The 22,606-nt window shown below is 52.9% G+C and overlaps 1 protein-coding gene across 5 annotated transcripts; it reads right to left on the minus strand.

Annotated features, from left to right (window-relative positions):
* Nucleotides 1-2,646: 2,646 nt before the first annotated feature.
* On the minus strand, nt 2,647-22,043 carry FLOT2 (flotillin 2). Of its 5 annotated transcripts, XM_077787522.1 has the most exons (12): nt 21,913-22,043; nt 14,521-14,602; nt 12,465-12,533; nt 10,651-10,741; nt 6,685-6,808; nt 6,162-6,280; nt 5,637-5,750; nt 5,425-5,544; nt 4,826-5,040; nt 4,526-4,709; nt 4,227-4,376; nt 2,647-4,048 (listed from the first exon to the last, which is right to left on the minus strand). In XM_077787522.1, the coding sequence occupies exons 1-12, from the start codon at nt 22,037-22,039 to the stop codon at nt 4,010-4,012; spliced, it is 1,434 nt and encodes a 477-aa protein (XP_077643648.1). In that variant the 5' UTR covers nt 22,040-22,043; the 3' UTR covers nt 2,647-4,009. The 5 variants fall into 5 exon arrangements, with proteins under 5 accessions (XP_077643648.1, XP_021406615.2, XP_021406617.2 ...); XM_021550940.2 differs by lacking the exon at nt 12,465-12,533; XM_021550942.2 differs by lacking the exon at nt 10,651-10,741 and having other exon boundaries at nt 12,443-12,533.
* Nucleotides 22,044-22,606: the final 563 nt, after the last annotated feature.

Consider the following 22,606-nt stretch of genomic DNA (forward strand, 5'->3'; position numbering starts at 1 on the left):
GTGCCTTCCCCACCCAGGTGTCGCCCCTAACCCCTCCTTGTCACCCCATTCCCACCGCCCTGGAGACGAGCAGAAGTTCCCAATTGTCCCCCTACCCCATCTTTGCTCCCCATTCCTGCTGCCCCAGAGAGGGATCGAGGGCTCCCAGTTGCCTCGCTACCACAGCCTGCCCCTAACCCCTCCTTTTACTCCAGACCCCCCATCTCAGAGCAGGACAGGGGTTCCCAAAACCCCCCCTTTGTCTCCCCAGTCCCACCGTCCCCGAGCAGAACAGCAGCTCCCAGGTGGTGGCACCTACCTGTGGGGGTGGCACTGGGGCTTTGTGGGGTGCTGGATCTGCACCCGCCTTATAAAACCTGCTCTGCCTCATCTGCATATCTCACATCTGCACTGCACAGCTGGATGGGGCCCTTAACCCCTTCATGCCCGGGGGGGGGCACCGCCCCGAGCAGCTCCCCCCCCCAGCCTGGCATTGTCCATGGGGGGATGTGGGGTTTGAAGGGGTCACCCCCTGCATCTTCTACTTCAGGGTGGCCTCACAAATGCCCCATCCTCCTGTGGTGAGCAGGATTATCCCTTCCCATAGTTGTGGGGACCCTGAGCTGGGAGCTCCCCACTGCAAACTGGTTCCTGGACAGTTGTTGGACAGTGGTGTTGGACAGGGCAGGGGATGGGGCCCAGGAGGGACATCTGGGAGTGGGTATCACCCTACACAGGTCACCCTTCACAGGCACCCTCAGGTGAGGCACAGGGTACACCTGTGTGCAGGGAGCCTGTGTCCCCTGGGGTCGGTGACTTCTCTAGTGCTGTGCCCTTGGCCATATTTGCTCTTCCGGGGGACATGACCCCTAGCAGTGTGTCCCCAAAAAAAGGATTTGCCCTCCTGCCTTTAGGGACACTTGAAACATATTCCCCCACCCACGGGGATGTGACCCTTTGAGGGATTTATCCCCCAGTTAGGTGTCCCCAGAGGACACGCTCCCCTGGCCATCTGTGTCCCCTGGAGGGGTGTAACCCTTGGCTGTGTCCCCCCGAGGGCCACATGTGTGCCCCTCCTGACCCCATGTGTCCCCAGGAAGGCTGTGTCCCCTCATTGCACATGACCCTGGCCATACTTGTCCCCTGACCACGCGTGTCCCCAAACGGCTCCACCCCCTGACCACGAGTGTCACCTGCCTGTGCATGACCCTGGTCACTTGTGTCCCCCAGCCCTGTCTGTCCCCACAGGGCCACATCCTGCAGCCAGCGCTGTCCCATTGTGCCGGGTTGTTTGCTCCAGGACAGGATGGCATTCCTGGAAATCGGCTGGGGGGAGGTGATAATCCCCTGCAGGCCGTGTGTGCTCAGGGTCCCGATAAGCAGCAGTCTCTGGCTATCAGGGACCCTGCCCTGCCACACAAGGTGTCCCTGGAGCCACTGTCCCCTCTGGGTGACAGGAGCAGGGGCAGCACGGCCCACCCTCCCCCTGGCCTGGACAGACCCTGGCAGGAGGGGACACAGGGTCAAGCCCTGCTCTGAGCCTGTCCCAGGGCATGCGGCTGCGGGGACTTGGGGCTGCATGGGACCCCCTGTTTTGGTCCCTCTTGTGACCCAGAGCGTCCTGGAGCCCCCAGCGTTCCCCAAACTGTGGCACAGGCACCCCAGCATGCAGAGCAGTGACACGGGCAAAGTGTCCCTGAGCCCCTCCAGTCCTGGCCAGCTCCAGGTGAGCCCCAGGGATTGTCCCTGTGGGATTATCTCCACGCTGGCTGCCAGCCCTGCTGCCTTGCTCAGCACTCCAGGGCAGCCCTGCCCTGTGGCCTTGTACCCCATAGTGGCAGAAGGGGCCTGAGTGTCCCCCAGGCTGGTACCACAGCTGCTGTGGGAACCCCCAGGTGCCACAGGAGACCCCCGAGTGCCACAGCCCTCCCAGCAGCCAGGCTGCCCCAGGGCAGCGTGCCTGCCTCCAGATAAGGAGGCACTGGGGCTGCAGAGCTGTCCCCACCCTGCCTATCTGCAGGGCCACCCTGCAGGACACATAGGACAGGGCCTGTTGTCCTGCCCTGGGTTTAAGGGGACACGGAGGGCACAAAGAAACCATTTTCCCCAGGGAGGGCAGTGCAGCAAAGCCCTCCATGCTGGCTGTCACTGGTCCTGCTTGCAGGGTCACCTCGAGCAGGACAGGTACCCCCAGAACCACCCTGCTATCCCTCGGGGCAGGGAAGGGTGTGTGGAGCTGGGAGAGGGCTCCGGTGGCAAGGCAGGGGGACATGAGCTGCTGCCACCAGCCTGGCTGCTGTGACACAGTGCCTTCAGCTCCTGCCAGCCCTTCTCCAGACCCCAGGGTGCCACTCTTTGGGGTGCCCTGCACAGGTCACCTCCTGGGCTCACACGGGCCCCGCAGCAGAGTTCACTCGGTGGCTCCACACTCATCCCTGTGGGCTCACGACAAGGCTCTATGCCGAGGAGTGCTGGGACACAGAGCCCACGGGGACACGGTGACCATGGGGAAGCCACCAGCTGCCAGGAGCCTTGGAGGAGCAGCGTGAGCTGGCACCCCACCTGCCCACGGGACCCCTCCCGGGCCAGCAGCCCCCAGCCAGCCCAAGCCACCCAGGGGAGCCAGGGCGGGACGGACTGGAGTGAAGGACGACACGAGCCCAGGCAGGAGGTGACAAGGGTTTATTATCTCGCAGCAGCGGGGTGGCGGCCACATGCAGATAGGGCCCGGCCCGGCCAGCGCCAGATCCGCGCCCGCCGCCCACGGGCCAGCGCAAGCCGGGGCCGATAACGCCGCTCCCCCGCCCCGGCGGCAGGGAGGGCGCAGGGGGGCCCCGCACACCCGCCATGGGTCACTCCTGGCCAAGGACAGCACCGGGAGGGACCTGCAGCCATCCCATGGCACGGGGTGGGGGCACTGAGCTGGGGGTGCAGGATGCCCCCGCTCCCAGCAGTGCCAGGCTGACTTCACACACTGAACTGTGCCAGCCACACTGAACACAGGCATTGAGACAGGCAGGGAAGGGGCACGGGCCAGCACAGGGCGCTGGTGGCACTGTGGGGAGGACTGGCACACACGGGGGACAATGTCTTTCACATTGTCACAAGGCAGCGAAGCCACTGGCCGTAAGAGGCAGGGGAAGGGAGGGAGGCTGGGGCAGCTGTACAGGCTGTGCTGGAGGAGCCTGTCCCCACCTCAGTGTCCAGCTGGTCCCCCACCCACCTCTGACCACCACTCTGCTCGAGTAGTTGTGGGTTGCGAAGTGTCACAGCACCTGGGGACAGCCACAGTGGCTTCACTGCCCTCTCAGGGGATGGGTGGCTTTGGCACAGTGCTACTTTTTGGTATTCGTGGCGGTGAGATGGCACCAGGCCTGAGCTGGGCTCCCTCTGACCCCTGGAGCTCTCCCTGCTTCAGATCCTATGAGGAGAAATCCCCAAGGGGAACCAGCACGGGAGAGAGCAGCACCCACTGCTATTGCTGGATTGTCACCTTCCTGGGGAGTTGACTGCCACCCACCCAGCCTAGGCAGGGCTGCTGGCACTGTGGGGGTCCTGAGGGTGAGGGACAGGGAGAGCCAGCCACAGGGACAGCTGTGGGCAGAGGCAGGGCTGGGACAGGGCCCAGGAGGGTCACTGAGAGAGGGCAAGCAGCCCAGGGGAGGGGGGTCCTGGTTCTCTTCCTAAAACTCCCCATCCCAAGCCTGTGCTCCACATCCCAGGTGTTCACCCCAGGGCAGAGAACAGCAAGGCACAGGGACTGCAACACCAGACAAGTTGCCAGTCACAACTGGGGATGGGATTGGCCTGAGACAACACAAAGTTAATTAGAAAATAAATCCTCTCTCAGCCTTGGAATAAAAAGAGCAGCAGACAGGACATGCATCTTTCTGGCCCTACAAAATAAGGCACCAGTTACAAACGAAACTCAGATTGTCTTTGATATAAAAGGAATTCCCATGTGTTGAAGGCAGTTGATGTCTGAGTGCATAACAGGGAGTGATATTCACGAGCTTTGGGTTGGCCAGCCTCATTCCTTGGCCTCGGTGGCTTTCTGGAACAGAGGAAGCTGCAGGAGGGGAAGAGAGAAGCTGTTAGGGCTGCAGGAGGGGGAGGCAGGGCACTGCCTGCACTCTGCGCTGGTCAGGGCTGGGGAAGGAGAGGCTCCCTGGGAGTCTGACAGCTTCCAGGCAAGTCCCTGTGCCCTAAGAGCAGCTGGCATTGCCAGCTGCCAGTGCCCAGCTCACCTTTGTGAGATCCACACCGGTGATGGCACGCACAGAGGTGGGGATCTCAGCCAGGAGACGGTTCACATCAGACATGGTGCTGCCTTTCTCTCCATTGAGAATAACGATCTCATCCACTCTGGAGAGGGGAGCAGACACTTTGGCAGCGATCTGGGGAAGCAGGGTGAGCAGAGAGTCAAGGAACTGCCCAGCAGCTCACTGGGAAAGGTCCCTACAGGGCCTTGCTGTGATCCCAGGACACCTAGCCCAGTCTGGGAAACCAGCCCACCAGGAGCAGGGGAAAGCTGCCCCCTCCTCACCTCAGGCAGTGCATCGAGCACAAGAGACAGCTGGGCAGCTTCTCCGTACTTCTGGAGTGCTTCTGCTTTCAGCTTCAACCCCTCAGCCTCCGCCATCCCGACGGCCTCGATCACAAAAGCCTCGGCCTCTCCGATCTTGCGGATCTTTTCCGCCTCTGCCTGAGCAAGGAGGATTTGCTTCACCCTGGAAAGGGAAACGCAGCCCTGCAGCAGCCTGGATCCCTGCAGAGAGCCCAGGAGCTGGGGCTGAGGGCAGCACTGCACTCCCTCCTGCCCAGCCCAGGGCAGGGGCTCACTCACTTCTCGCCCTCAGCGATCTGCTGGATGCGATAGGCTTCGGCCTCGGCCGGCTGCTTCACGGTGGCCACCAGCTCCTTCTCCATCCGGACCACCTCCTTCTCCTCCACCTCGATCTGCTTCTTGCGCTCCACCACCTCGATCTCGATCTCCTCCTGACGGATCTTCTGCTGCTCCCGGGCGCTCTGCAGCTCGTAGGCCAGCTGGGCCTCTGCAGTCTGCACGTGGGGGAGAGGGCAAGAGGGGTCAGGGCCACGAACTTGGGTACGCAGACATAAGGACCACAAAACCAGACACAACTCCTGCTATTGAACCTTTTCCCAGTGGTAACATCCCAATCCTCACTACTGCTCTTCCCACAGCACTTAAGCCCAATCAGGTCCAGGTTCAACTCTCCCCATCCTTTCCTCTTCTTCAAGTCCCACTGAATTGCTGCAAACAGGAGAGGAATCTGCTGCAAGGAGCTCGCAGTGACACAGACTTGGGCTCTCCACCCCCAGCTCTCCTAACAGATGCAGGAGGAGGAAGCTGACAAGTCCCAGAGTCAGCAACACCATCACAGACCCTCCAGGGAACAGCAATGGGCTGTGGGATACTCTCACCTTAATGTTGACCTCCTCAGTGAAGGCAGCTTTCTGCAACTCAAAAGACCGTTTGGAATCTGCTATTTTGGTATCTGCCAAGAACTTGACATCCAGCATTTCTTTCTTGCACTGTGCCTCCTGCAGAGAGGGAACAGAGAGCAGAGCTTCAGGGCATGCAGTTGGAGCAGAAAAGGCTGCTCCAGAGAAGCTCAGCACGTCTCCAGACTCACCCGAATGCCAGCATCCCGCTCGGCTTCTGCCACTCCAATGTCTGCATCCCTTTGGACAGCTGCAATCTGAGTCTTCCCCAGGGAGCTCAGGTAATCCACTTTATCATAGACATCCTGGGGAGGGGAGATAAGTCATAACCACTTCAAATGAGTGACTCCATCTTGCTCCCTTTCCCATTGAAGTTCAGAGTGGTCAGGCCAGGGTCAGAACGCGTCACGTCAGCTGCTCCAAACAAACAGGGAGGGCAGGGAGAAGGAGGCCATCCCGACATCTTCCCTCTCTCCCAGGAGGCTGGGTTATCAGCCAGCTCTCTCCACGAGCCTGTTTACAGAGGCAGCTACCCGGCTGCTCTTGGCCCAGCTGCCTGGATACAGGACATGCTGCGGCGGCTGTCATGGAAACTCCCGGAGGGCTGGACAGCCTGTCAGCCTCAGCCTTCCAGCTGCAGCAGGGGGGTCAGGGCCAGGCTCTCTCCATCTGCTCCTACAGCCCTGCCTAGAGCAATGCCCAGCATCTGGGTGTACCTTGATGGTAAAACTCAGGATCTCGATCCCCATGCGACCCACGTCGGGAGCTGCCACCTCCCGCACCAGCTTGGCAAACTGGTCTCTGTCCTGGTAGATCTGCTCCACTGTCAGGGTACCTGCAGAGGGGAGGAAGGTGAAGCACTTTATTTGGAACAGGTAACACACAAAAATGTGGGTCTAAGCTCAGCAACATCCTTGTTGTCCCTAATCTCTTCAGGCCTGGGCACAAGGGTGTAATCCTCTGCCACAGCAACATCTCAGTCTCACAAGTGCAACCACCACCCACATGTGCTACCTGTGGCCCTTGGGGACTCAGACATCTCTCTCTGCAGGCACCGAAAACTCATTTATCACAAGGCCCAGCCACGCAGAGGGAGCTGCTGGAGGGGAGATGCCACCTCTGCAGGCAGCACAGGAAGGTCCTGTGTGGCTGCGTGGGGGCAGCGATACTGCTGGGACCAGCCAGCTGAGAAGGGACAAAGCCACTCCAGATGCCTCCAGGGGATGAGCCCCTCCATACCTAGGATGGAGCGCAGGTGTCCCTCCAGAGTCTGCAGCACCACATTCTTCACATCCTGCACGTTCTTCCCCAAGAACTGCTCACAGGCCACAGCCAGGAGCTCCTTTTCGGTCATTATCTTCACCTAGAGACAGGAGACAGAACCAAGGGGACTGAGGTGCCTGTCCAGGAGGTGCAGGCACCCCACAGCAGCAGCAGCAGCAGCAGCAGCAGAAGCAGCAGTACCACCACCAGGCTGCCAGGCCCCCATGCTACTGATGTTCCAAAGGACCACACTGAGCTGTCACCAGGCTGAGCCAGGCCACTGGACCAGGCAGAGAGCCCCTGCTCTCTGTGCTGCTGTCCAAACCCTGACAGCAGCTCAGCGTGGAGGTGCTCAGCAGTGGGGACAGAGCCTGGCCCTACCAGTCCCAACTAACAAAAACCCTACAAAAAACCCTGAAACAGCAGTTTAGCCACTGCACCAACACCAGAGACAGAAGAAAGCTGGGTATTAACCACCTCTGGCCAAAACCCATTTTGTTACCTTCCTCTTCCTCCTCTTTCACTAGAATGAATTTTTCTGAGCCCAAAAAGACAAGAGAATAAGAAAGAGTCTGACATGCCCAAAAAGCAGCTTGGGAACAAGGGCTCCATTCAGTGTTCCCTGGAAGGAGAGATGAGAAAATAAGGCCACTGGTTTGTCCTGCCTGTAACTGGGAGCTCCCAGGCATCCTTTGCAATGACCCTAATGTGCCATGGTCAGGACTTGGCTCTTCTGCTCCACATGGTCAGTCTGGTGCCAATCCCCAGAGCTGGGACACAACCACCCCAGCAACGTTTTCACCTCTCTCACACCAGAGCCAGGCATAAAAGTGCCCCCATTCCAGCCAAGCCAGGGTCTTAGAATAGTCCTGCTGGTCACAGGGCTGCTTTTTAAAGGCAAAGTGAATTACAAATCCCTGTGGAGTGTGTTAGGCAGTGGGGATCTGTGCTCTACAACACCCAGCTATGAGGAGTGCAACCCACCAAGACAACAGCTCCTGGTGACCATGTCCAGTCTGAGGGCTCAGGCAAAGGCTGGGCACAGGGACATTCTGTGCCTGGCAGCACCAGAGGAGGAGCAGGTCCAGAGCAGCCACACAGCTTTCTGGATCCTAGAGCACCCTCTCATGGACACAACTGGCCTGGGCAGTGCCTCCTGTCCCACAAGGAGCTGGTGGCACCCTGAGTCCTGCCCCAAGGGCCTTGTCTGGACCTGGTTTCAAGTTTTCCAAATCACAGATGTTGTACAGGGGCCCTCTGAGGGTCCCAGTGCGCACGACTGAGGGATTCACAGGCTACAGCCCTCATCCTGATACCTTCTAGCACTTTCAGCTGCAAAAGCAACACAACTCTTTCTTGAGAGCCTTGTCTGACAGCCCACACACACAAAATGATCCCTCCAGAGCCAAACAGCAGCACGTGGCCCAGGCACTGCCAGAGAGCAGGACAGCTGGGACTGACTGTCATCTTCTAAGGAGACAGGAGGTGGACCATGCTAGAGAGAGTGAGCTGGCCAAAACTCACCTGCCACAACCCTGCCCCTTGTAACGTGAAGAAACAGCAACCCAGGCTGTTTCCTACTGCTGCTTCCCAGACTGGGTCTCCCAGTCAAAATGTCAAACAACTTCAGGCAAGTGTGGCAATCCTCTTCCGCATTGTCCCCACAGTCTCTTGGGGTCCTTTCAGGGCCAATTCTGCAGTAGTTTTTCTTGTCCTTACACCCCAGGCCAGCAGTGTGCTCCTCCCACACAAGGGGGAGTTGAGAGAGCTGCTCTGGAGCTGCACCCAGGAGTGTGAGCCCTGCACGAGGCTCCTCTCACAGCTAATAGGAGATTTTTGCAAGTATCAAAAGCAATTAGACTCAGCAGCGACATTTATGGTGAGCATCTGCCAGCAATTCCACCTCTTCAAACAATCCCCACCCTCGGGAGCTGTGGGAGGACAGAGCACAGGGCAGGATGTTCATTAGGAGAATCCCTGCAGTACTTAGGAGCAAGGAATGATTCAGCCTCTGGATAAAGCCAGGCAGCCTCCACTGGTGAGCTCTGGCCAGCCCACGGGAGCCTGGCTCTGCACGGAATACAGATCCCAACCTCCAAAGCAAAGGCTGCACAAAAGAAACCAGAGTTGAGCAATTTGTGCTCAGCGTGTTTTGCAGGGTTTCAGGCAGGGCACTGCGACACTCAAATGTCATTCCCATCAGAGGGAGAGCCCTCGGCTGGCAGGGGATCAGAGAGCTTCCATCCAGCAATCCCCTGTGCAGGATCGATGCCACCACACCCTGCTCCAGCCAGCTGCACTCGCAGTGAGGGGTGAGCACAGAGAATCCAATTAGCTGGAGGCTCAGGAAAATGCTACAGAAGGATATAGAGCCCAGCACATCCCAGCCGACATGGGAATGAGGCTACTGGTGAGCACTCATTACATCCCTCCTCAAGAAAAGAACAGCATCCTTATGCACATTAAGCACTTCTACCATTGCAGCAAACACTTAAAAATCTGTTTCTCTAGGAATAATTTGTTTGGGGTTTTTTTCCTTTTTTTTTTTTTTTTTCTCAAGCTCTTAACAGAAAAACGTTTGCCTCAAAAAGTACTTTGCAGAATTAAGGTAATCTCTGCCATGCACATCCCCAACAGCCTTGAGGCTGCCTTCTGTATGACAATTCCTTGGATCACAGCTTTAAAATTAACTGTCAGTGGAAAAAAAGAACAGTGAGAAGAGAGAATAACATGAATGAGATGAACTGGGGTCTGCATTTTCAAATCAAGGCACCTAGTGATCCAGCCCTCTGCTACCAGACCATTTTACAGGAAGGATTTCCCAAAACTAGGACAAAAGGGAATGCTGGCTTTAGAGAAATACCAAATACAGAAGGAAAAGCCTACAGATTTAGGAAAAGAGTGTGAAGGGAGAAATGGGTGCACACATTTTTGCTAACCGTGCAAAGACCATTGGGGCTATATGACACCTTAGCAGATAAATAGATATCAAGAAGTGGAAACTAAGTGAAAAATGGATATAGAGTATTGAAAAATCGAAACCAAGGGTGCTGAGTCCATGAGGGATTTTCACTCAACAGATCCCCTTGGCTCCAGAGCTCCAAACAGGGAATGTGGCAGCCACTTGTCCTGTGACAACACACCTGGACACACAGTGACCACAGCCTTGTGTGCACTGAGAGCCATTCCTGGTTTGCACACCCAACTGCAGAATCAGCTGTCAGGAGTAATTTTCAATCACAGCACCCAGCTGCCTATTTGAGGGACCAAATTCCCTCAAAAACTAGCATCCCCCTCCCAGCATTCTCTCCAGGGCAGGACCTGGCCCCAAGGACAGACTATACCAGGACAGCAGACCTCAGACTCCAAGAAGTGCAGGGTTTTGGTGTGCTGCCACAAGCAGCAAAAGCAGGTTCTTACATTTGAAAAAAGCTGTAGAGAATAAAAATTCAATTCCAGCCAAAAATTTCACATGCCAGTTTTAGTGCCTGGAGGGACTAAATTCTTTTTTTCAAGCTTTAACTTACCATGAAGAATTACAAGGCCCATGTGCTAACAATAATCCAAAGGAACAAAATGCTCGATACCATCTCAGGAGGTTATGGGTCAGTCCTGTGGGGTCACACACAGCTCCAAGGGCACCACAGCACATCAGCATTCCACAAACACATCAAGTCACCCCACACACCTCATTTGCCATGTGGACAAATGAGACACCAGAAAAAAATTAATTCTGGGGAGAGAAGGAGAAGTCACAACCCCCTTCACCAAATGGAACATGCTGGAGAGTGCTTGTACCAACAAGGACAATGTGATTTGGTACAAAGATTTATTCCAGAGCAGCTGGTTTCTCTCCCTGGACAACAGCAACCTCTTCAGAGGGAAAACCAGATGTAAGGTAGAGACATGCATTCCTGAAATGATGTTTTGGAGTTACTGTACCTGTGCCACACCTGTGACAGTTATAGCTACCCCCTCCGCCGTCTCTACGTCCTCACACCTGGGCTGTAACGTCATTATCTCTAGGGAAATCCTGCCAAAAAACGTAAAATATTTGCACGTTTCCACGTTACACACACTCAGCTCTTCCCTTTGCATCTCCTGCCCCGGGCTACCTGCTGCACTCATCACAGGTAATGCAAGGCAGGCACAGAATGCAGCCAAGGGACCACATCTGTGACTGGAGACAGACAGGGCATTGTGGCCAAGAAATAGATTTTCAGATAATGCTTAAAGGTAATTTATTATTGAAGGGTGGAATCCAGACTGGAAATTACCTCATGGCCCTTTCCCTCCTGCTGGGTTAGTGAGGAGCCAGAAGCTGCAGGGTTGGAACCCCAAAGGGCCCTCTGTCAGAGGCTCATTGTGCCATGCTGCCCAATGCCATGGCAGCACGGGGAGGTGTCACTGGTTTGAAAGCACAGCACAGAACTGGCATGCTCCCACCCACCTGACATGAATGCTGGTGCTTGGCAGAACCTGACACTGATTCTATAGAAGCCCGGGATTAACCCTGCCACAGACCTACCCCCTGATCTGGTTCACCTCTGGAAATGAGTCTCCAGCTCTTTATGGCCGCACCTGCAGAGTATCAGGTGCCCAGGAACAAATCCTGCAGCTCCAGAGCTCTCTCAGTCACTCAAGGTGGGCTCGAGGTACTTTGGTCAGTCCCAGCAATCTGCTGACAGGTCACAATTTGGTAAAACAAGAGACATCTTTGGCTGTGGCAGGCTCTACTCCAGGAAGCCAAGCCTGGCTCCTGTATAATGAGCCAGAGAGACGTTGGGAGTCAGGACAGGGAGCCATGGGGCAGAGAGTTTGTGTCAGTGAACATCAGGTCAAACATCTGAACCATGAAGGGGCTGCCCTGGGCTGCTGTGTGCACACTGAGTTGCTCTAGGATTGGCTGGAAGTGCTGAAACCTATCCCTGCAAGTTTGTGCCTGCCTTGGCCACTGTCCTAATTAAACTGGCACGCAAACTGAGAGCTGATAAAACACATCCTACTGTCCAGGACATGCACAGGCATTTTTTGCCATGTGTTCACAGCTTTAATCAGACACTGCAGGATTTCAGCCTTCTGAAGGCCTAATCTAGACTTGGGATTTAATTTCCAAACTGTGCTGCTTCTTAGTTCCGTTCACTGGGATATTTAGTCATTACTGGTTCATAATGCCAGTCTTGTTGTGGTGCAATTCATCTGAGGTCTCTGTGCTGTATTTTCAAAGGTGACAACATCCAAAATGGGCAGAGTCTCCATGTGGAGGAAGAAGGCCTGAGTGGGAATCCACAGCCAACACTGCAGAGCCAGACACATTTGCAATTTTGAAATGGCACAAAACCTGCCTTCCCACCTGTCCCAAATGCTGTACAGAATCCAACCTGGCCTGCCTGTGCCTCCACACAAAAGTGTGCCTCCAGATGCTCTTCTGCTCTCCCCCAAGCCCCCAGTGGAGACAGTGCTGGCAAGGAAAGGGTTACAGCAGGAGCAAATGTTAGGTACAGCAACGCTGAATTTGGAATTTGCCAGGAATGTACCTGTCTGCATTACCCATGAACTATGGAGTGCCACAGAGCAAGTGCTGGAGAAGGGGAAGGAGAGGAGACTATAGAGATTTCAGCTGTCCTGTTAGAAAACCATTGGTTTTTATGTTATGCTGCTGCTGCTGCTGCTGCTGCTCAAAACAGAGGGATAAAGAGTTAGACAGTGTTTTAGGAAGCTGGAGGATTATTACCTGTGCAACCCCTGTTACGTACAGTGGGACACCCTCCGACGTCTCAACATTCTCGCAGCGACAGAGGATGGTCAAAACCTCCAAAGACACTCTGAGCAGGGAGGAGTAAGGGTAGGACAGCAAATACACAGAGCAGTTACCAGAGAGTAAGACACTCGTTGCAAAGGACAGACGAGACTTTCAGGTTTCAGCTTTTCCCTGGTCAGTTTGCCTTTATCCCACTGCCTGCTCCCAGGGCTCCATAATCAGCTTCCCTGGTCACGGGAGGGAGTTTACAGCATCCAGCAGTTTCTTTTAATGAGGATAAACAGACTGGGGGCTCGTCCCCACCCTGCACACAAAACTGTGCCATCCTGGTGTCAGCTGGAGTTCTCTGTTGAAGTAATCTTTACACAAAGAAAAATTCCTTTTGGTAATAATTTAGATGCTTCCACGTCAGTATTTAAGAGAGGACAGATAAATGAAAACACCAGGGACCTGGCTACCCACCCCTGGCTAAGGCATTGAGGAGAGAAACCACTTCCAAGTGCTGTCCTGGGAAGCTGAATTAGCACCATTTGGCTTCCCCAGAGGCATATTAGACCACACTGTCTCTCTCACTGCTTTCATTTCTGACTCCTAAACAGGGACAGCATTTTTTCCCCTTGTTTTTCCCCAGTGCTCAAGGTTGCAGCAGGATAAGTGCCCAGCACCCTGCCAGTTCTAACTGTTCCTTTTGTTCCCAGGTTAATGCTACCTGGCGGGATGCCGCTGACAGCAACACAATTGCTCCTGTCTCTCTTGCTTGCAGCACTGGCAGTTCCAGAAAAAATGTCCTAATTTCAGAGAAGGAAATCTGTCTCACTCTTCATGTTAATGCAGCGGGCTCCATCTTGGGCACAGCTTATGGCATGTGACAAAGGAGACGTAAGCCCCACATCCCACGGCACGAACTGGTATGGATTTTAAAGTAGAATATTTGTTTGGATGCTGGAATTCCTGTCAAGAGTCCCACTTGCTAAATAATGCCCAGACCTCTATCATATAACAGCTCGTTCCTGGCAATCCAGTTCTTGGCCCTGGATTCAGCCTATCCTTAGCTTAACAAATCAGCCTCCCAAATGTGTCTGATCTTCTGCACTGGACAGGTCAAGGTCCTGTACTGCTCTTTGTGCTTCTCACAGAAGAAGAGAAGTGAGAATCATTTGTTCAATTAACAGTTCTCCCACCAAAATCTCACAAAAATTTGGGAATGAAGCTTGTCTGGCTCAAATGCAGCCTTTAAATACTGAGCCCACAAGCTGGGCTTTTCGTTCCTCTCCCACCTCCCATCATGTGCAGAGTGAGGGCAGCCACATGCTCACTTTGCTGGTGACAACACAGGTACAGGGAAAAGAGGTTGGAAGAGGCTGTAAGGGTTAACTACAACCTCTGGCCATCACTCAGTGTAAAACTCAAAAGTCACGTCTTTATCCTTTTCCCTCTTATTTTTTTTTTTTCACAGACAGGGGAAGCCTGTCAATGAGCATGAGGGATGTATTGGAGCATTCCTACAGATCCTAGAGACAAAGAGCTGTATTAGCAGGACAGCAGCACTACCACAGCATGTCAGCTCAGAGACCAGACTGTAAGCAGCAGCAAGCAAAATCCACAGCTGAGGAAAGGGAGAGAAAGGAAATCCCGTGGTTTTAAATTGGAACAGTCTGCTCCCAAGGTGACAGCAGTCAGCAGATCTTTACAAAGAGAGACTTGAGGAGCAGAGGGGGGCACTGGTGCACTGCAGGCCACGAACTGGTTTGTTACTGGGTGAGGGGTTGGGCCATACTGGGCAGAGCTTGGCTCCTCTTGTGGACAGAGGCTGCTGAAAAGCAATCCAGCTGAAAGCACGTGATTTCTTTTTTTGTGCGTGTCTTTTGCACTGTGGCACTCAGCTGTCCCCATGCCAACAGCCAGCAAAGAACTCCTGATGCTCATCCCTGGTTTCATACACAGTGCCTGATCCAGTGTTCCTAAAAATACTGCTGACAGCCCCACTGGCACTGGGATGATTTTGCCAAATTTCCACTCCAAAAGCCCACAAATAACAGGGGTCTCCTTACCTTTGGGTGTCAGTAATGCACCACCAAGCCCAGGCCCAGCCTCCATACACATATTGCTTCTCATCAGAGCCACAGCAGCCACCTGCAGCACAGCAGAGAACACAGAGACATCAGGATTACACACATGCACATGCTCTTGGCCAGGGAATAACTTACAAGCAGAGGAGTTCCTACTCTTCCTCCTCTCCATGGGCTTCACATGGCTGTTTTCCCAAGGCAACCTTTTTTGGAATTGTCTTATAAAGTTCAAAAATAGTATTTGTATAATTCACTATGACCAACAGTAACACGCAGAAATACCTGTTTGTCAAATCAGGGCTTTATTTTAGTTTTGTTAAGCCCTTTTAGCAGCCAGAATCAGTATCAGTATCTTCAACTGTGATGTTAATTGCTTTGGAAAGCCACATATGAAATCCACCTCCATTCCCTCACACCACCCTTAAATTCTCACAGAAGCTCTCAAATCAGCATTGGAAGAGAAAATAACCTTTGAGCTCCCAAAAAATACCTTCTAATTCTGGCTTATGCAAGTAGCACAGTGTTTAATGCTTTGATGGTCCATCTCAGAGTTGGATGTACCCAAGATTCAGACAGCCTCCAGAACTCTCCTGACACATTTAAGATTTGATCCCGGTGAAGCTGGAAGATGCTGCCTGGATTTTCATATCTTTGATTTAAGGAACAAGACACCTGCTGCCTTTCAAGAGAGCACCCTGCCAGTGATCAGATGAATGGCTGGGAAGGGAGGAACTCTGCAGCTCCCCGGCTCGGACCAGGGCTGGGAGCTGCTGACTCTCAGGCAGAGTGAGCCAGAATTCCCTCTCCCAGCTGCTCTCCATAATCACTCTTACTACAGCAGTGCCTGAGGCCCTCAGCAAGGCAAGTGTTGTACAAACAGAGCAGCAGACAGCTCCAGCCCTGCGGGATAGATCTATGCAGGCAAGACAGAGCCAGCATAGAGGAAGAGTAGGAATGCAGAAAACAGAGTGGCTCTGGGAGCTTTGGGCTGTGGGAGGGGAAAGGGACAAGGATGAAGCCAGCAGCCCTTCCAAGAGGAATGACCGGTATCGTTTGCATAAGTCAAAATGAAGAGCAGAAGCAGCACACATCCAGGCCAGTGTGCCTGCAGGGCTCTCCGACTGCAGGAGGGGACTCTGTTCTCCTTGTTCTCCTCTTCTTGCTCCAACCCCTCACATTTAGCCATCTTCTGCCTGCTTCCAGACACTGCCTGCTTCCAGACACTGGCCACACACTGCCTGCTTCGCTGGCTTCCATGCAGTGGCTGACAAACCAGCAGATCTGCCCATCTACAATTCTTCACCCTTGCATTTCAGTAAGAATTAAACGCAAACGGGAAAAGGCTTCACACACTTTTTCAGAACTCCTGTGCTGCATAGCCTGGAGGAATATTCTCCTGTCACCTCCGAGCTAGCCTTTGGGTAGCTTTTTCCCATAGCTGGAAGGCTATTTCAGCCAGGCAAACGTTACAGAAGCTGATGACACAACATCCTGCAGTAACCACAACGCCTTTAACATTTCTTGGAGGACGTCAGCCCGGTTAGCTCAGCCTTTCAGCCAGGCCCTGGTTTTCCAAGAACAGGAAGGGAGGTGTTCCTGGCACTCAGGAAAAGCAGCATCACATGGAAAGGTATTTTATTTCCCAGGGTCTATGCAGGCTTTACTGAACCTCTGTTAATTTTTTCTTAATAATATCCTGAGAAAGCTCGGCACCCGAAACCAACCATTGTTACAGGAAAGTGCCTCTCCACACAGATGCTCCTCTCCTTCTGTAGGAAATGCAAGGAAATACCTTATTTAGTAACACACACAAAATGAGCTCCACATTTGCTTCCCGGTGCTACACAACACAGCTGCAGAGTATGGTCTACTGAGCTAGATTATATGTCAAAAACTGTTCAAAGCCTAAAAAAAACAGGGAAAATGAACACATTAAGGAAGAGTGGGATGCCAGCCAGCTGCTTTCACACATGCTGGACGTCTGAGCGCAGCAGAGCTCCATCCTGGCAAGACTGAGGAGCTGAGGGCTCATTTTCCATGGCAGTCCTGCCACCTCTTTCTCAATTCTCAGGCTGCAAGTGAAAAAGGAACCAACAAAGCAAAATCTTTGCAAGGCTAAAGAATAAACCCTCTTGCACAATGAGATTTGGCAGAGAAATTGCCTTTCCCAGCTATAATACGCCCACTGTTCCAGCAGACTGGGTCTCACAGTCGCTTCCACAAACATCCAGCGTGCCTCTTCCGGGGCAGTGTGCAGGGCCACAAATGGAGGATTCATAGCCAGGGAGCTGCCAGCCAGCTTGGCCTCTTCCCAATGAAGGGGTCCCATGTTCAAGCAAGAATTCCCAGAGCCAGGAGAAAGTACGTTGTCTGTTGGGTTGGGGTTTTTTTATTATGAAATAAGATTAATCGCTTGGGAGTTGGTAGATAAAAGGAGCTCTCAGCAGATGCAGGAAGTGAGTGAGGAAGAACATGAGTCTCAACAGTTTTGGGGACACAGGGTTCAAAACATCAAAGCTGGGATGATCTGAACAAGCTCTGTGTTGTTTGCTCTCCCAGGTAACTCAGGCACTAAGTTACCTCTCTGGCAGGAAGTGGTGAGCTTTCCAAAATCAGGTCATGGTACACAGGCTGCTGAGGCCAGACAGACCAGGAAAAAGTTGGTAATTGAAAACAGTTACTGACAAAAGATAATGCAGAGATAGAGGAAGGCAAAAGCATGCATAAAGAAAATGATATCCTAGAGCAGTGCCCAGACTAAATTCAGTGTCTGGTTTTTAGGCCTCTCTGTGTGTATAAATTAGGCTTTGTTCATGTAGAAATGGTACAAGGTTAACAAAAATTAATTTAAAAAGATGCAGGGTTCTGAGTTGAATCCATAAAAGCCTCTGATGGTCACTGCAGCAGATGAAAGCAGATTACACTGGCTATCTTGTTCTGGATGTAATCTATATGAAAATGACTTAATGAGTAACAATGCTATAAAGTGAGTTTAAAAATACATTTAATAATTCATCTCGTAAACAACTAAGAGAAGCAACTCAGAAAAGACAAACAACAATGAAGCTACACAACAAAATCACTGAGATACTTCCCCAAAATTCCCTTGGGAAACCAAAAGGAAAGGTCTGAGGCTTTCCACCTCCTAAGAGGCTTTCCAAAGGGTAGTTTGCAAGTCCTGGAGATTTAACAAGCACATGACAAAGGAAACTTTGAGCCCTACCATGTGTGAAGAAGCACCTCCTGAGAAGGAAAGATCCCAGATGAGCTGCCCTTTTGAGGGGCCTTTTGAACACTCATGACCAGCTGCAATGCTGCACTCTGAGCAAACCCTGAGCATCACAAGCAGTGAGAAACCAACCACGGGGAAAGAGTTTTGGCTTGCCAAAATGACAAACCAAAATCTGCAGGAGCACTCAGTTAAACCTGGCAGGTGACCACCAGTGCCACTGCAAGCTTCCTGCATGGCTTGCCTGGTGCAAGAGGTGGAACCACAACCCTGGAAAACAGTTTGAACTGTATGAACATAGGGCAAAACCTCCTGAGACCCAGCTGAAGCTGCCTGCTCCTTCCCACGAGCTCCTATTTCTTTTGAGGCTGAAGAACTGGAATTACAGCATCAGTGTGAGGGTTCAGGTGGCTCTTGCTGCCCACTACATCTTTCCACAGGACATGGCCTGGACCTTCTCATTCCATTTTCATGCAATAGACTCTTCTCACCTAAATGTAACTTTTACATTTCTCCTTCCAGAACTGCACTGGGTTTTGTTCAGCTCATTGGGTCAATCTCCAGAGTTTGTTTTGATCCTGATCCAGCTCTTCAAAGCTCTCGAACCCACCCCCAGCTTAGTCTGCAAATTCAATAAGCACATTCTCGATTCCATTATCCAAGCCAAAACAAGGAACTTACTCGATAAATTCTTTCAGCTGAACAGTGAACTACTGTCAAGTTCCCTGGCAATGATCTTCCAGGAAGTTTCATATTAATTTCATAATATCTGAGAAACCAGTTCCTTCTTGCACTATGGACTGTAGGTCTCTTGCAGGAAGGGCTTCAAGAACCTCAAGAAATCCTTATTTCAGGCTTTCAATTAGAAAAGTAACATGAAAATAGCACATGAGCAGCTCTTGAAGGGGTAAGAGGGATGCAGTAACAGGATGGAAGAGCTTAGACCAGCTCTGGAAGGGTTACACACCCCTGACTGCTGGCATGCAGCAGGAAATGTCTACACAAGACTAGAATTAACTGCTAGTTCTTCCTTTACTTTGACAGACATCAAGAAGCCCCAGAGAGTGTTACACCAAACTAAAATTTAAGAAACTGGGCTGGAGCATATTTCTGAAGCTGATTTCAGCTCACCTTGGAGGAATCAGATTAGCTGAACATGGCAAATACTTCCACTTGTCTTCTTGTAGGTGTTACAAGCAACAAGCAACACACTTGTCTCAATAGTCTCCTAGGAGATAAAGATGGGTTGGCTGGGTTGCACTGCCCTGATTTTTTTCCTCCTTTCACTCCCTAAACTTCTGCTGTAGTAGCAGTTTGTTCTGACAGAACAGGGAGGGCTGTGCTCACTTCCCCCGTCATGTATTTCCAGGTGTTCCCCTCAGAGCTCCTCTGCTGCAGCCCTTGCCAGCCAGAAGGAAAATGCTTCAAGTGTAGAGATTTAAGCAACACTGTTTGGTAACTGTTAGCTGAATATGGCCACTATAAATGCAGATTTCCTTACTGTGACACTGTGGAAATATTATAGCGCTGTATTTAAAATCAGCAGATCAACTCTTAGCCACAAAAACTGCCTTTAACCAGATTGCAACCCAAACCCAGCATTTCACAGCCTATTTGGCTGGTGGGAACATTCAGATATGGCGATGAACAGGTACTCTGTGTACCTCCCTGAAAACTCCACCAGTTCCAGTTGTGCTCGGAGTGGGTTCAGTGATGTGCCAGGCCAAAACCTCCTCAGACCTTGCACCAAGGGAATCTCCCAGAAAAGTCAGGCCCACAATTTGGGGAGAGTCCTTACAAATCCTGGGCTCCACAATTCACAGATGGATCCATCAGCAGTGCAGTTTCTTAGAAGGAGGTCGGTGTTGCTCAGCAGGGGAAGGACAGCAGTGCCAGCAGAGTGCTGAGCTTCCCAAATAAGGCTACAGAGCTCCACGTTCCCAAGGCACAGCTGGCTGCTTCTTGAGCACTGGAGGAACTCGAGTGTCTCACAAGAAAGTGAAAAGAAAGAACAACCTTCCTCAGAAAAACCCACAGCCAGGGGAGGCCCAGGACTAAAGGCCTTGGGGCACAGGCTGAGTAAAGAAAATAAATAAAGAAAACCCTCCCACCAAGTGGGACAATTCAAGACTGAATGCCAAAGGCCTGCCTCTAATAATATTTGGTTTATTTAAATTAATTTAACTAAAATTTATTTAATATTATTTTGGCTTAATGGTAATTATTATTAGTTTCTACTTCATTTCCCCTCTCTCCCTAAATCCAGCTTAGTATCACACAAATTAATGCTGGGCCACGAGATCCTCCCTGCTTTTCCCTGAAGGAACATGGCTCAAGTTCCTGGAATTTCAATGTCTTGTAGCTACAACCTCTCACTAATGCCCCAGAGGAGCTGCAGGGCCCTGCAGAGCTCTGAGCTGGTGCCCTCAGGATTCAGCAAGTATGTGCAGACTACACTGGGCAGCAGCTGAGGAAAACCAGTCTGGTGGCAGCTCCAAACCCCATCCCAACTGACAGAACCCTGGGTGATCTCTGCTCCCTTCCCAAAACGCAGCTGCACGACGAGGAGTGTCCTGGGCTCGCTGCTCCTGGCTGTGGAAAAGCATCACGCCTGGAAATGCAAAGCAGATGCCACAAATTCCTGCTGGCTCATCCTGGAAGCTGTGTTTTGTAAACTCCAGAGCTGAACAGAAGCAAAACCAAGCTTTGAGACTGAAGGGCATCCCAGCACAGCTTCTCAGTCTTCCCATGAATGTGGCATTTCACCAAGCAGTGCCAGTTTTGACAGGGCTCCCTTTGGAGGGAAGCACAGCATCAGCTTAGGATCCCACTGGGAAGTGCAGACCAGGAAAACTGCAAGGAATACTGCTGCTCTGGGCAGCTGCTGGGTGGGGTTTGTAACTCCTTAGAAGGCACCAGCAGTGTGGGCATAATTGTTTCCAGAACTGCAGCCTGCTCCTGGCATCTCCTCAGGAATTCCCACAACAGGTCTGTCATCCAAGAGAGATGAACTGATAACAGATCAACCACAGCTTGCTGGAGGCTTTGGCTCCAAAACCACAATAACATAGTTGCAAGCGTGGCAAAGCTGTGACTAGAGGCACATCCTTTATGTTCACATGCATTTTCTGCTGGTGCTCATTACCTTGCAGCGGGCCTCAGTCTGTCACAGAGTGAAGCTCCCATCCTTCACATCACCTAACAATAATTAACTCATCTAACAAGAATGAATTAATAATAATCCTGCCCGCACAAAGCCTGGTCCATGCCAAAGTGCAGCCTGGAGCTGCAGCAGCTACAGGTTGAATCAGACATGGGGGATCTCACTGCTGGTTTGTTTAAACCTCAGCCAGAGGCTGGTGACATTCCCCATGTCCAGTGGGCATCACCTGCATCCAGTGGCAGCACCACTGAGCGTGCAGGTGTGTTGGTGAGGAAGCTGCAGCAGGATGTGGTGGATGAAGATGGGCACTGCAGGAACAAGCCTCAGCTCTGCCCCAGGGGGATGCTCACACCCAGCTCCCCTTCCCTGGCAGAGCCAACCTGTCTCCGGGAACAGGAGGGTTCCCTGGCAATGCCAGCCAAAGCCTGTTTGAGCTCTGCTGGTGCCAGTGCCTGACTTCACCTGGCATCAGCAGCACCCGAGGCGCCGCTGCTGTGGCCGGACCCACCCCGCAGCCTCAGCTCCATTACAGCATCCCCCATCTGTCTATTCCCAAATTTCTCAGGGCCCTCCTACCACAGGGATCCCTCCTAGAATCCCTTCGGAGCCCCCTCACAGCCAGCACCCCTCAATTCCCCCCTCCTTTCATAGCCCAGCACAGAGACCCCACAACTCCCACAGGTTCTCTCCATGACAGGGACTCCTCAAGCCCCTCAGAGTCCCCTCACAGCCAGGACCCTCCGACTCCCCTGTGCCATGAGGCTCCACCACGCAGACACCCCCCAGTGACCGCGACCCCTCAAATCGCAGGACCCCCAAAACCCCCTCCTAAGCACCCCGCATTAGAGACCCCCCCGCAATCCCTCAGGATCCTCCCGTGACAGCGACCACTCAAACCCCCGACAGTCCCCTCACAGCCAAGACCCCCACTCCCTCAGGGCGCCCTCCATGTCACGCCGCAGCCCCTCAGTCCCGGCCGTACCTGACACCACCAGCGCCTCGTTGGGCCCCACCGTGTGGCAGTTCCCCATGATGGCCCCGCCGCCGCCGCCGCCCCCACAACCGCCCGCGCCTGGCGGGGCGGGGGCGCGGCCGGCGGGCGCCGCCATCTTGGGGAGGTCGGCGCCGCGCCCGGGGGCGGGGCCGGGCGCGCCGCCATGTTGGGAGTCGCGCGCGGGGTAACTGGGGGGTGTGCGCATGCGCGGTGCGAGAGATATATCTATCTATCTATATATATATATGTGTGTGTGTGTGTGTGTGTGTGTGTGAGACAGTGTGTGTGTGCAAGGGATGTGTGTGTGTGTGACACTGTGTGTGTGCGAGGGATGTCTGTGTGTGACACTGTGTGTGCAAGGGATGTGTGTGTGTGTGACACTGTGTGTGTGTGACACTGTGTGTGTGACACTGTGTGTGTGACACTGTGTGTGCAAGGGATGCGTGTGTATGTGACACTGTGTGTGTGCAAGGGATGTCTGTGTGTGTGACACTGCATGGGTGTCCAAGGGATGTGTGTATGTGAGTGTGTGTGACACTTTATAGGTGTGCAAGGGGTGTGTGAGACACTGCACGGATGTGCAAGGCAGGCTGTGTGTCCTGCAGCGTGTGCGCAGAGCCGGCTGTGCTGCTGTGCACACCCACCCTGCACACCCCCACCCCCCTTGCACACTCACTCACTG

Source organism: Lonchura striata, chromosome 20 (genome assembly GCF_046129695.1).
Source record: "Lonchura striata isolate bLonStr1 chromosome 20, bLonStr1.mat, whole genome shotgun sequence".
NCBI lineage: Eukaryota > Metazoa > Chordata > Aves > Passeriformes > Estrildidae > Lonchura > Lonchura striata.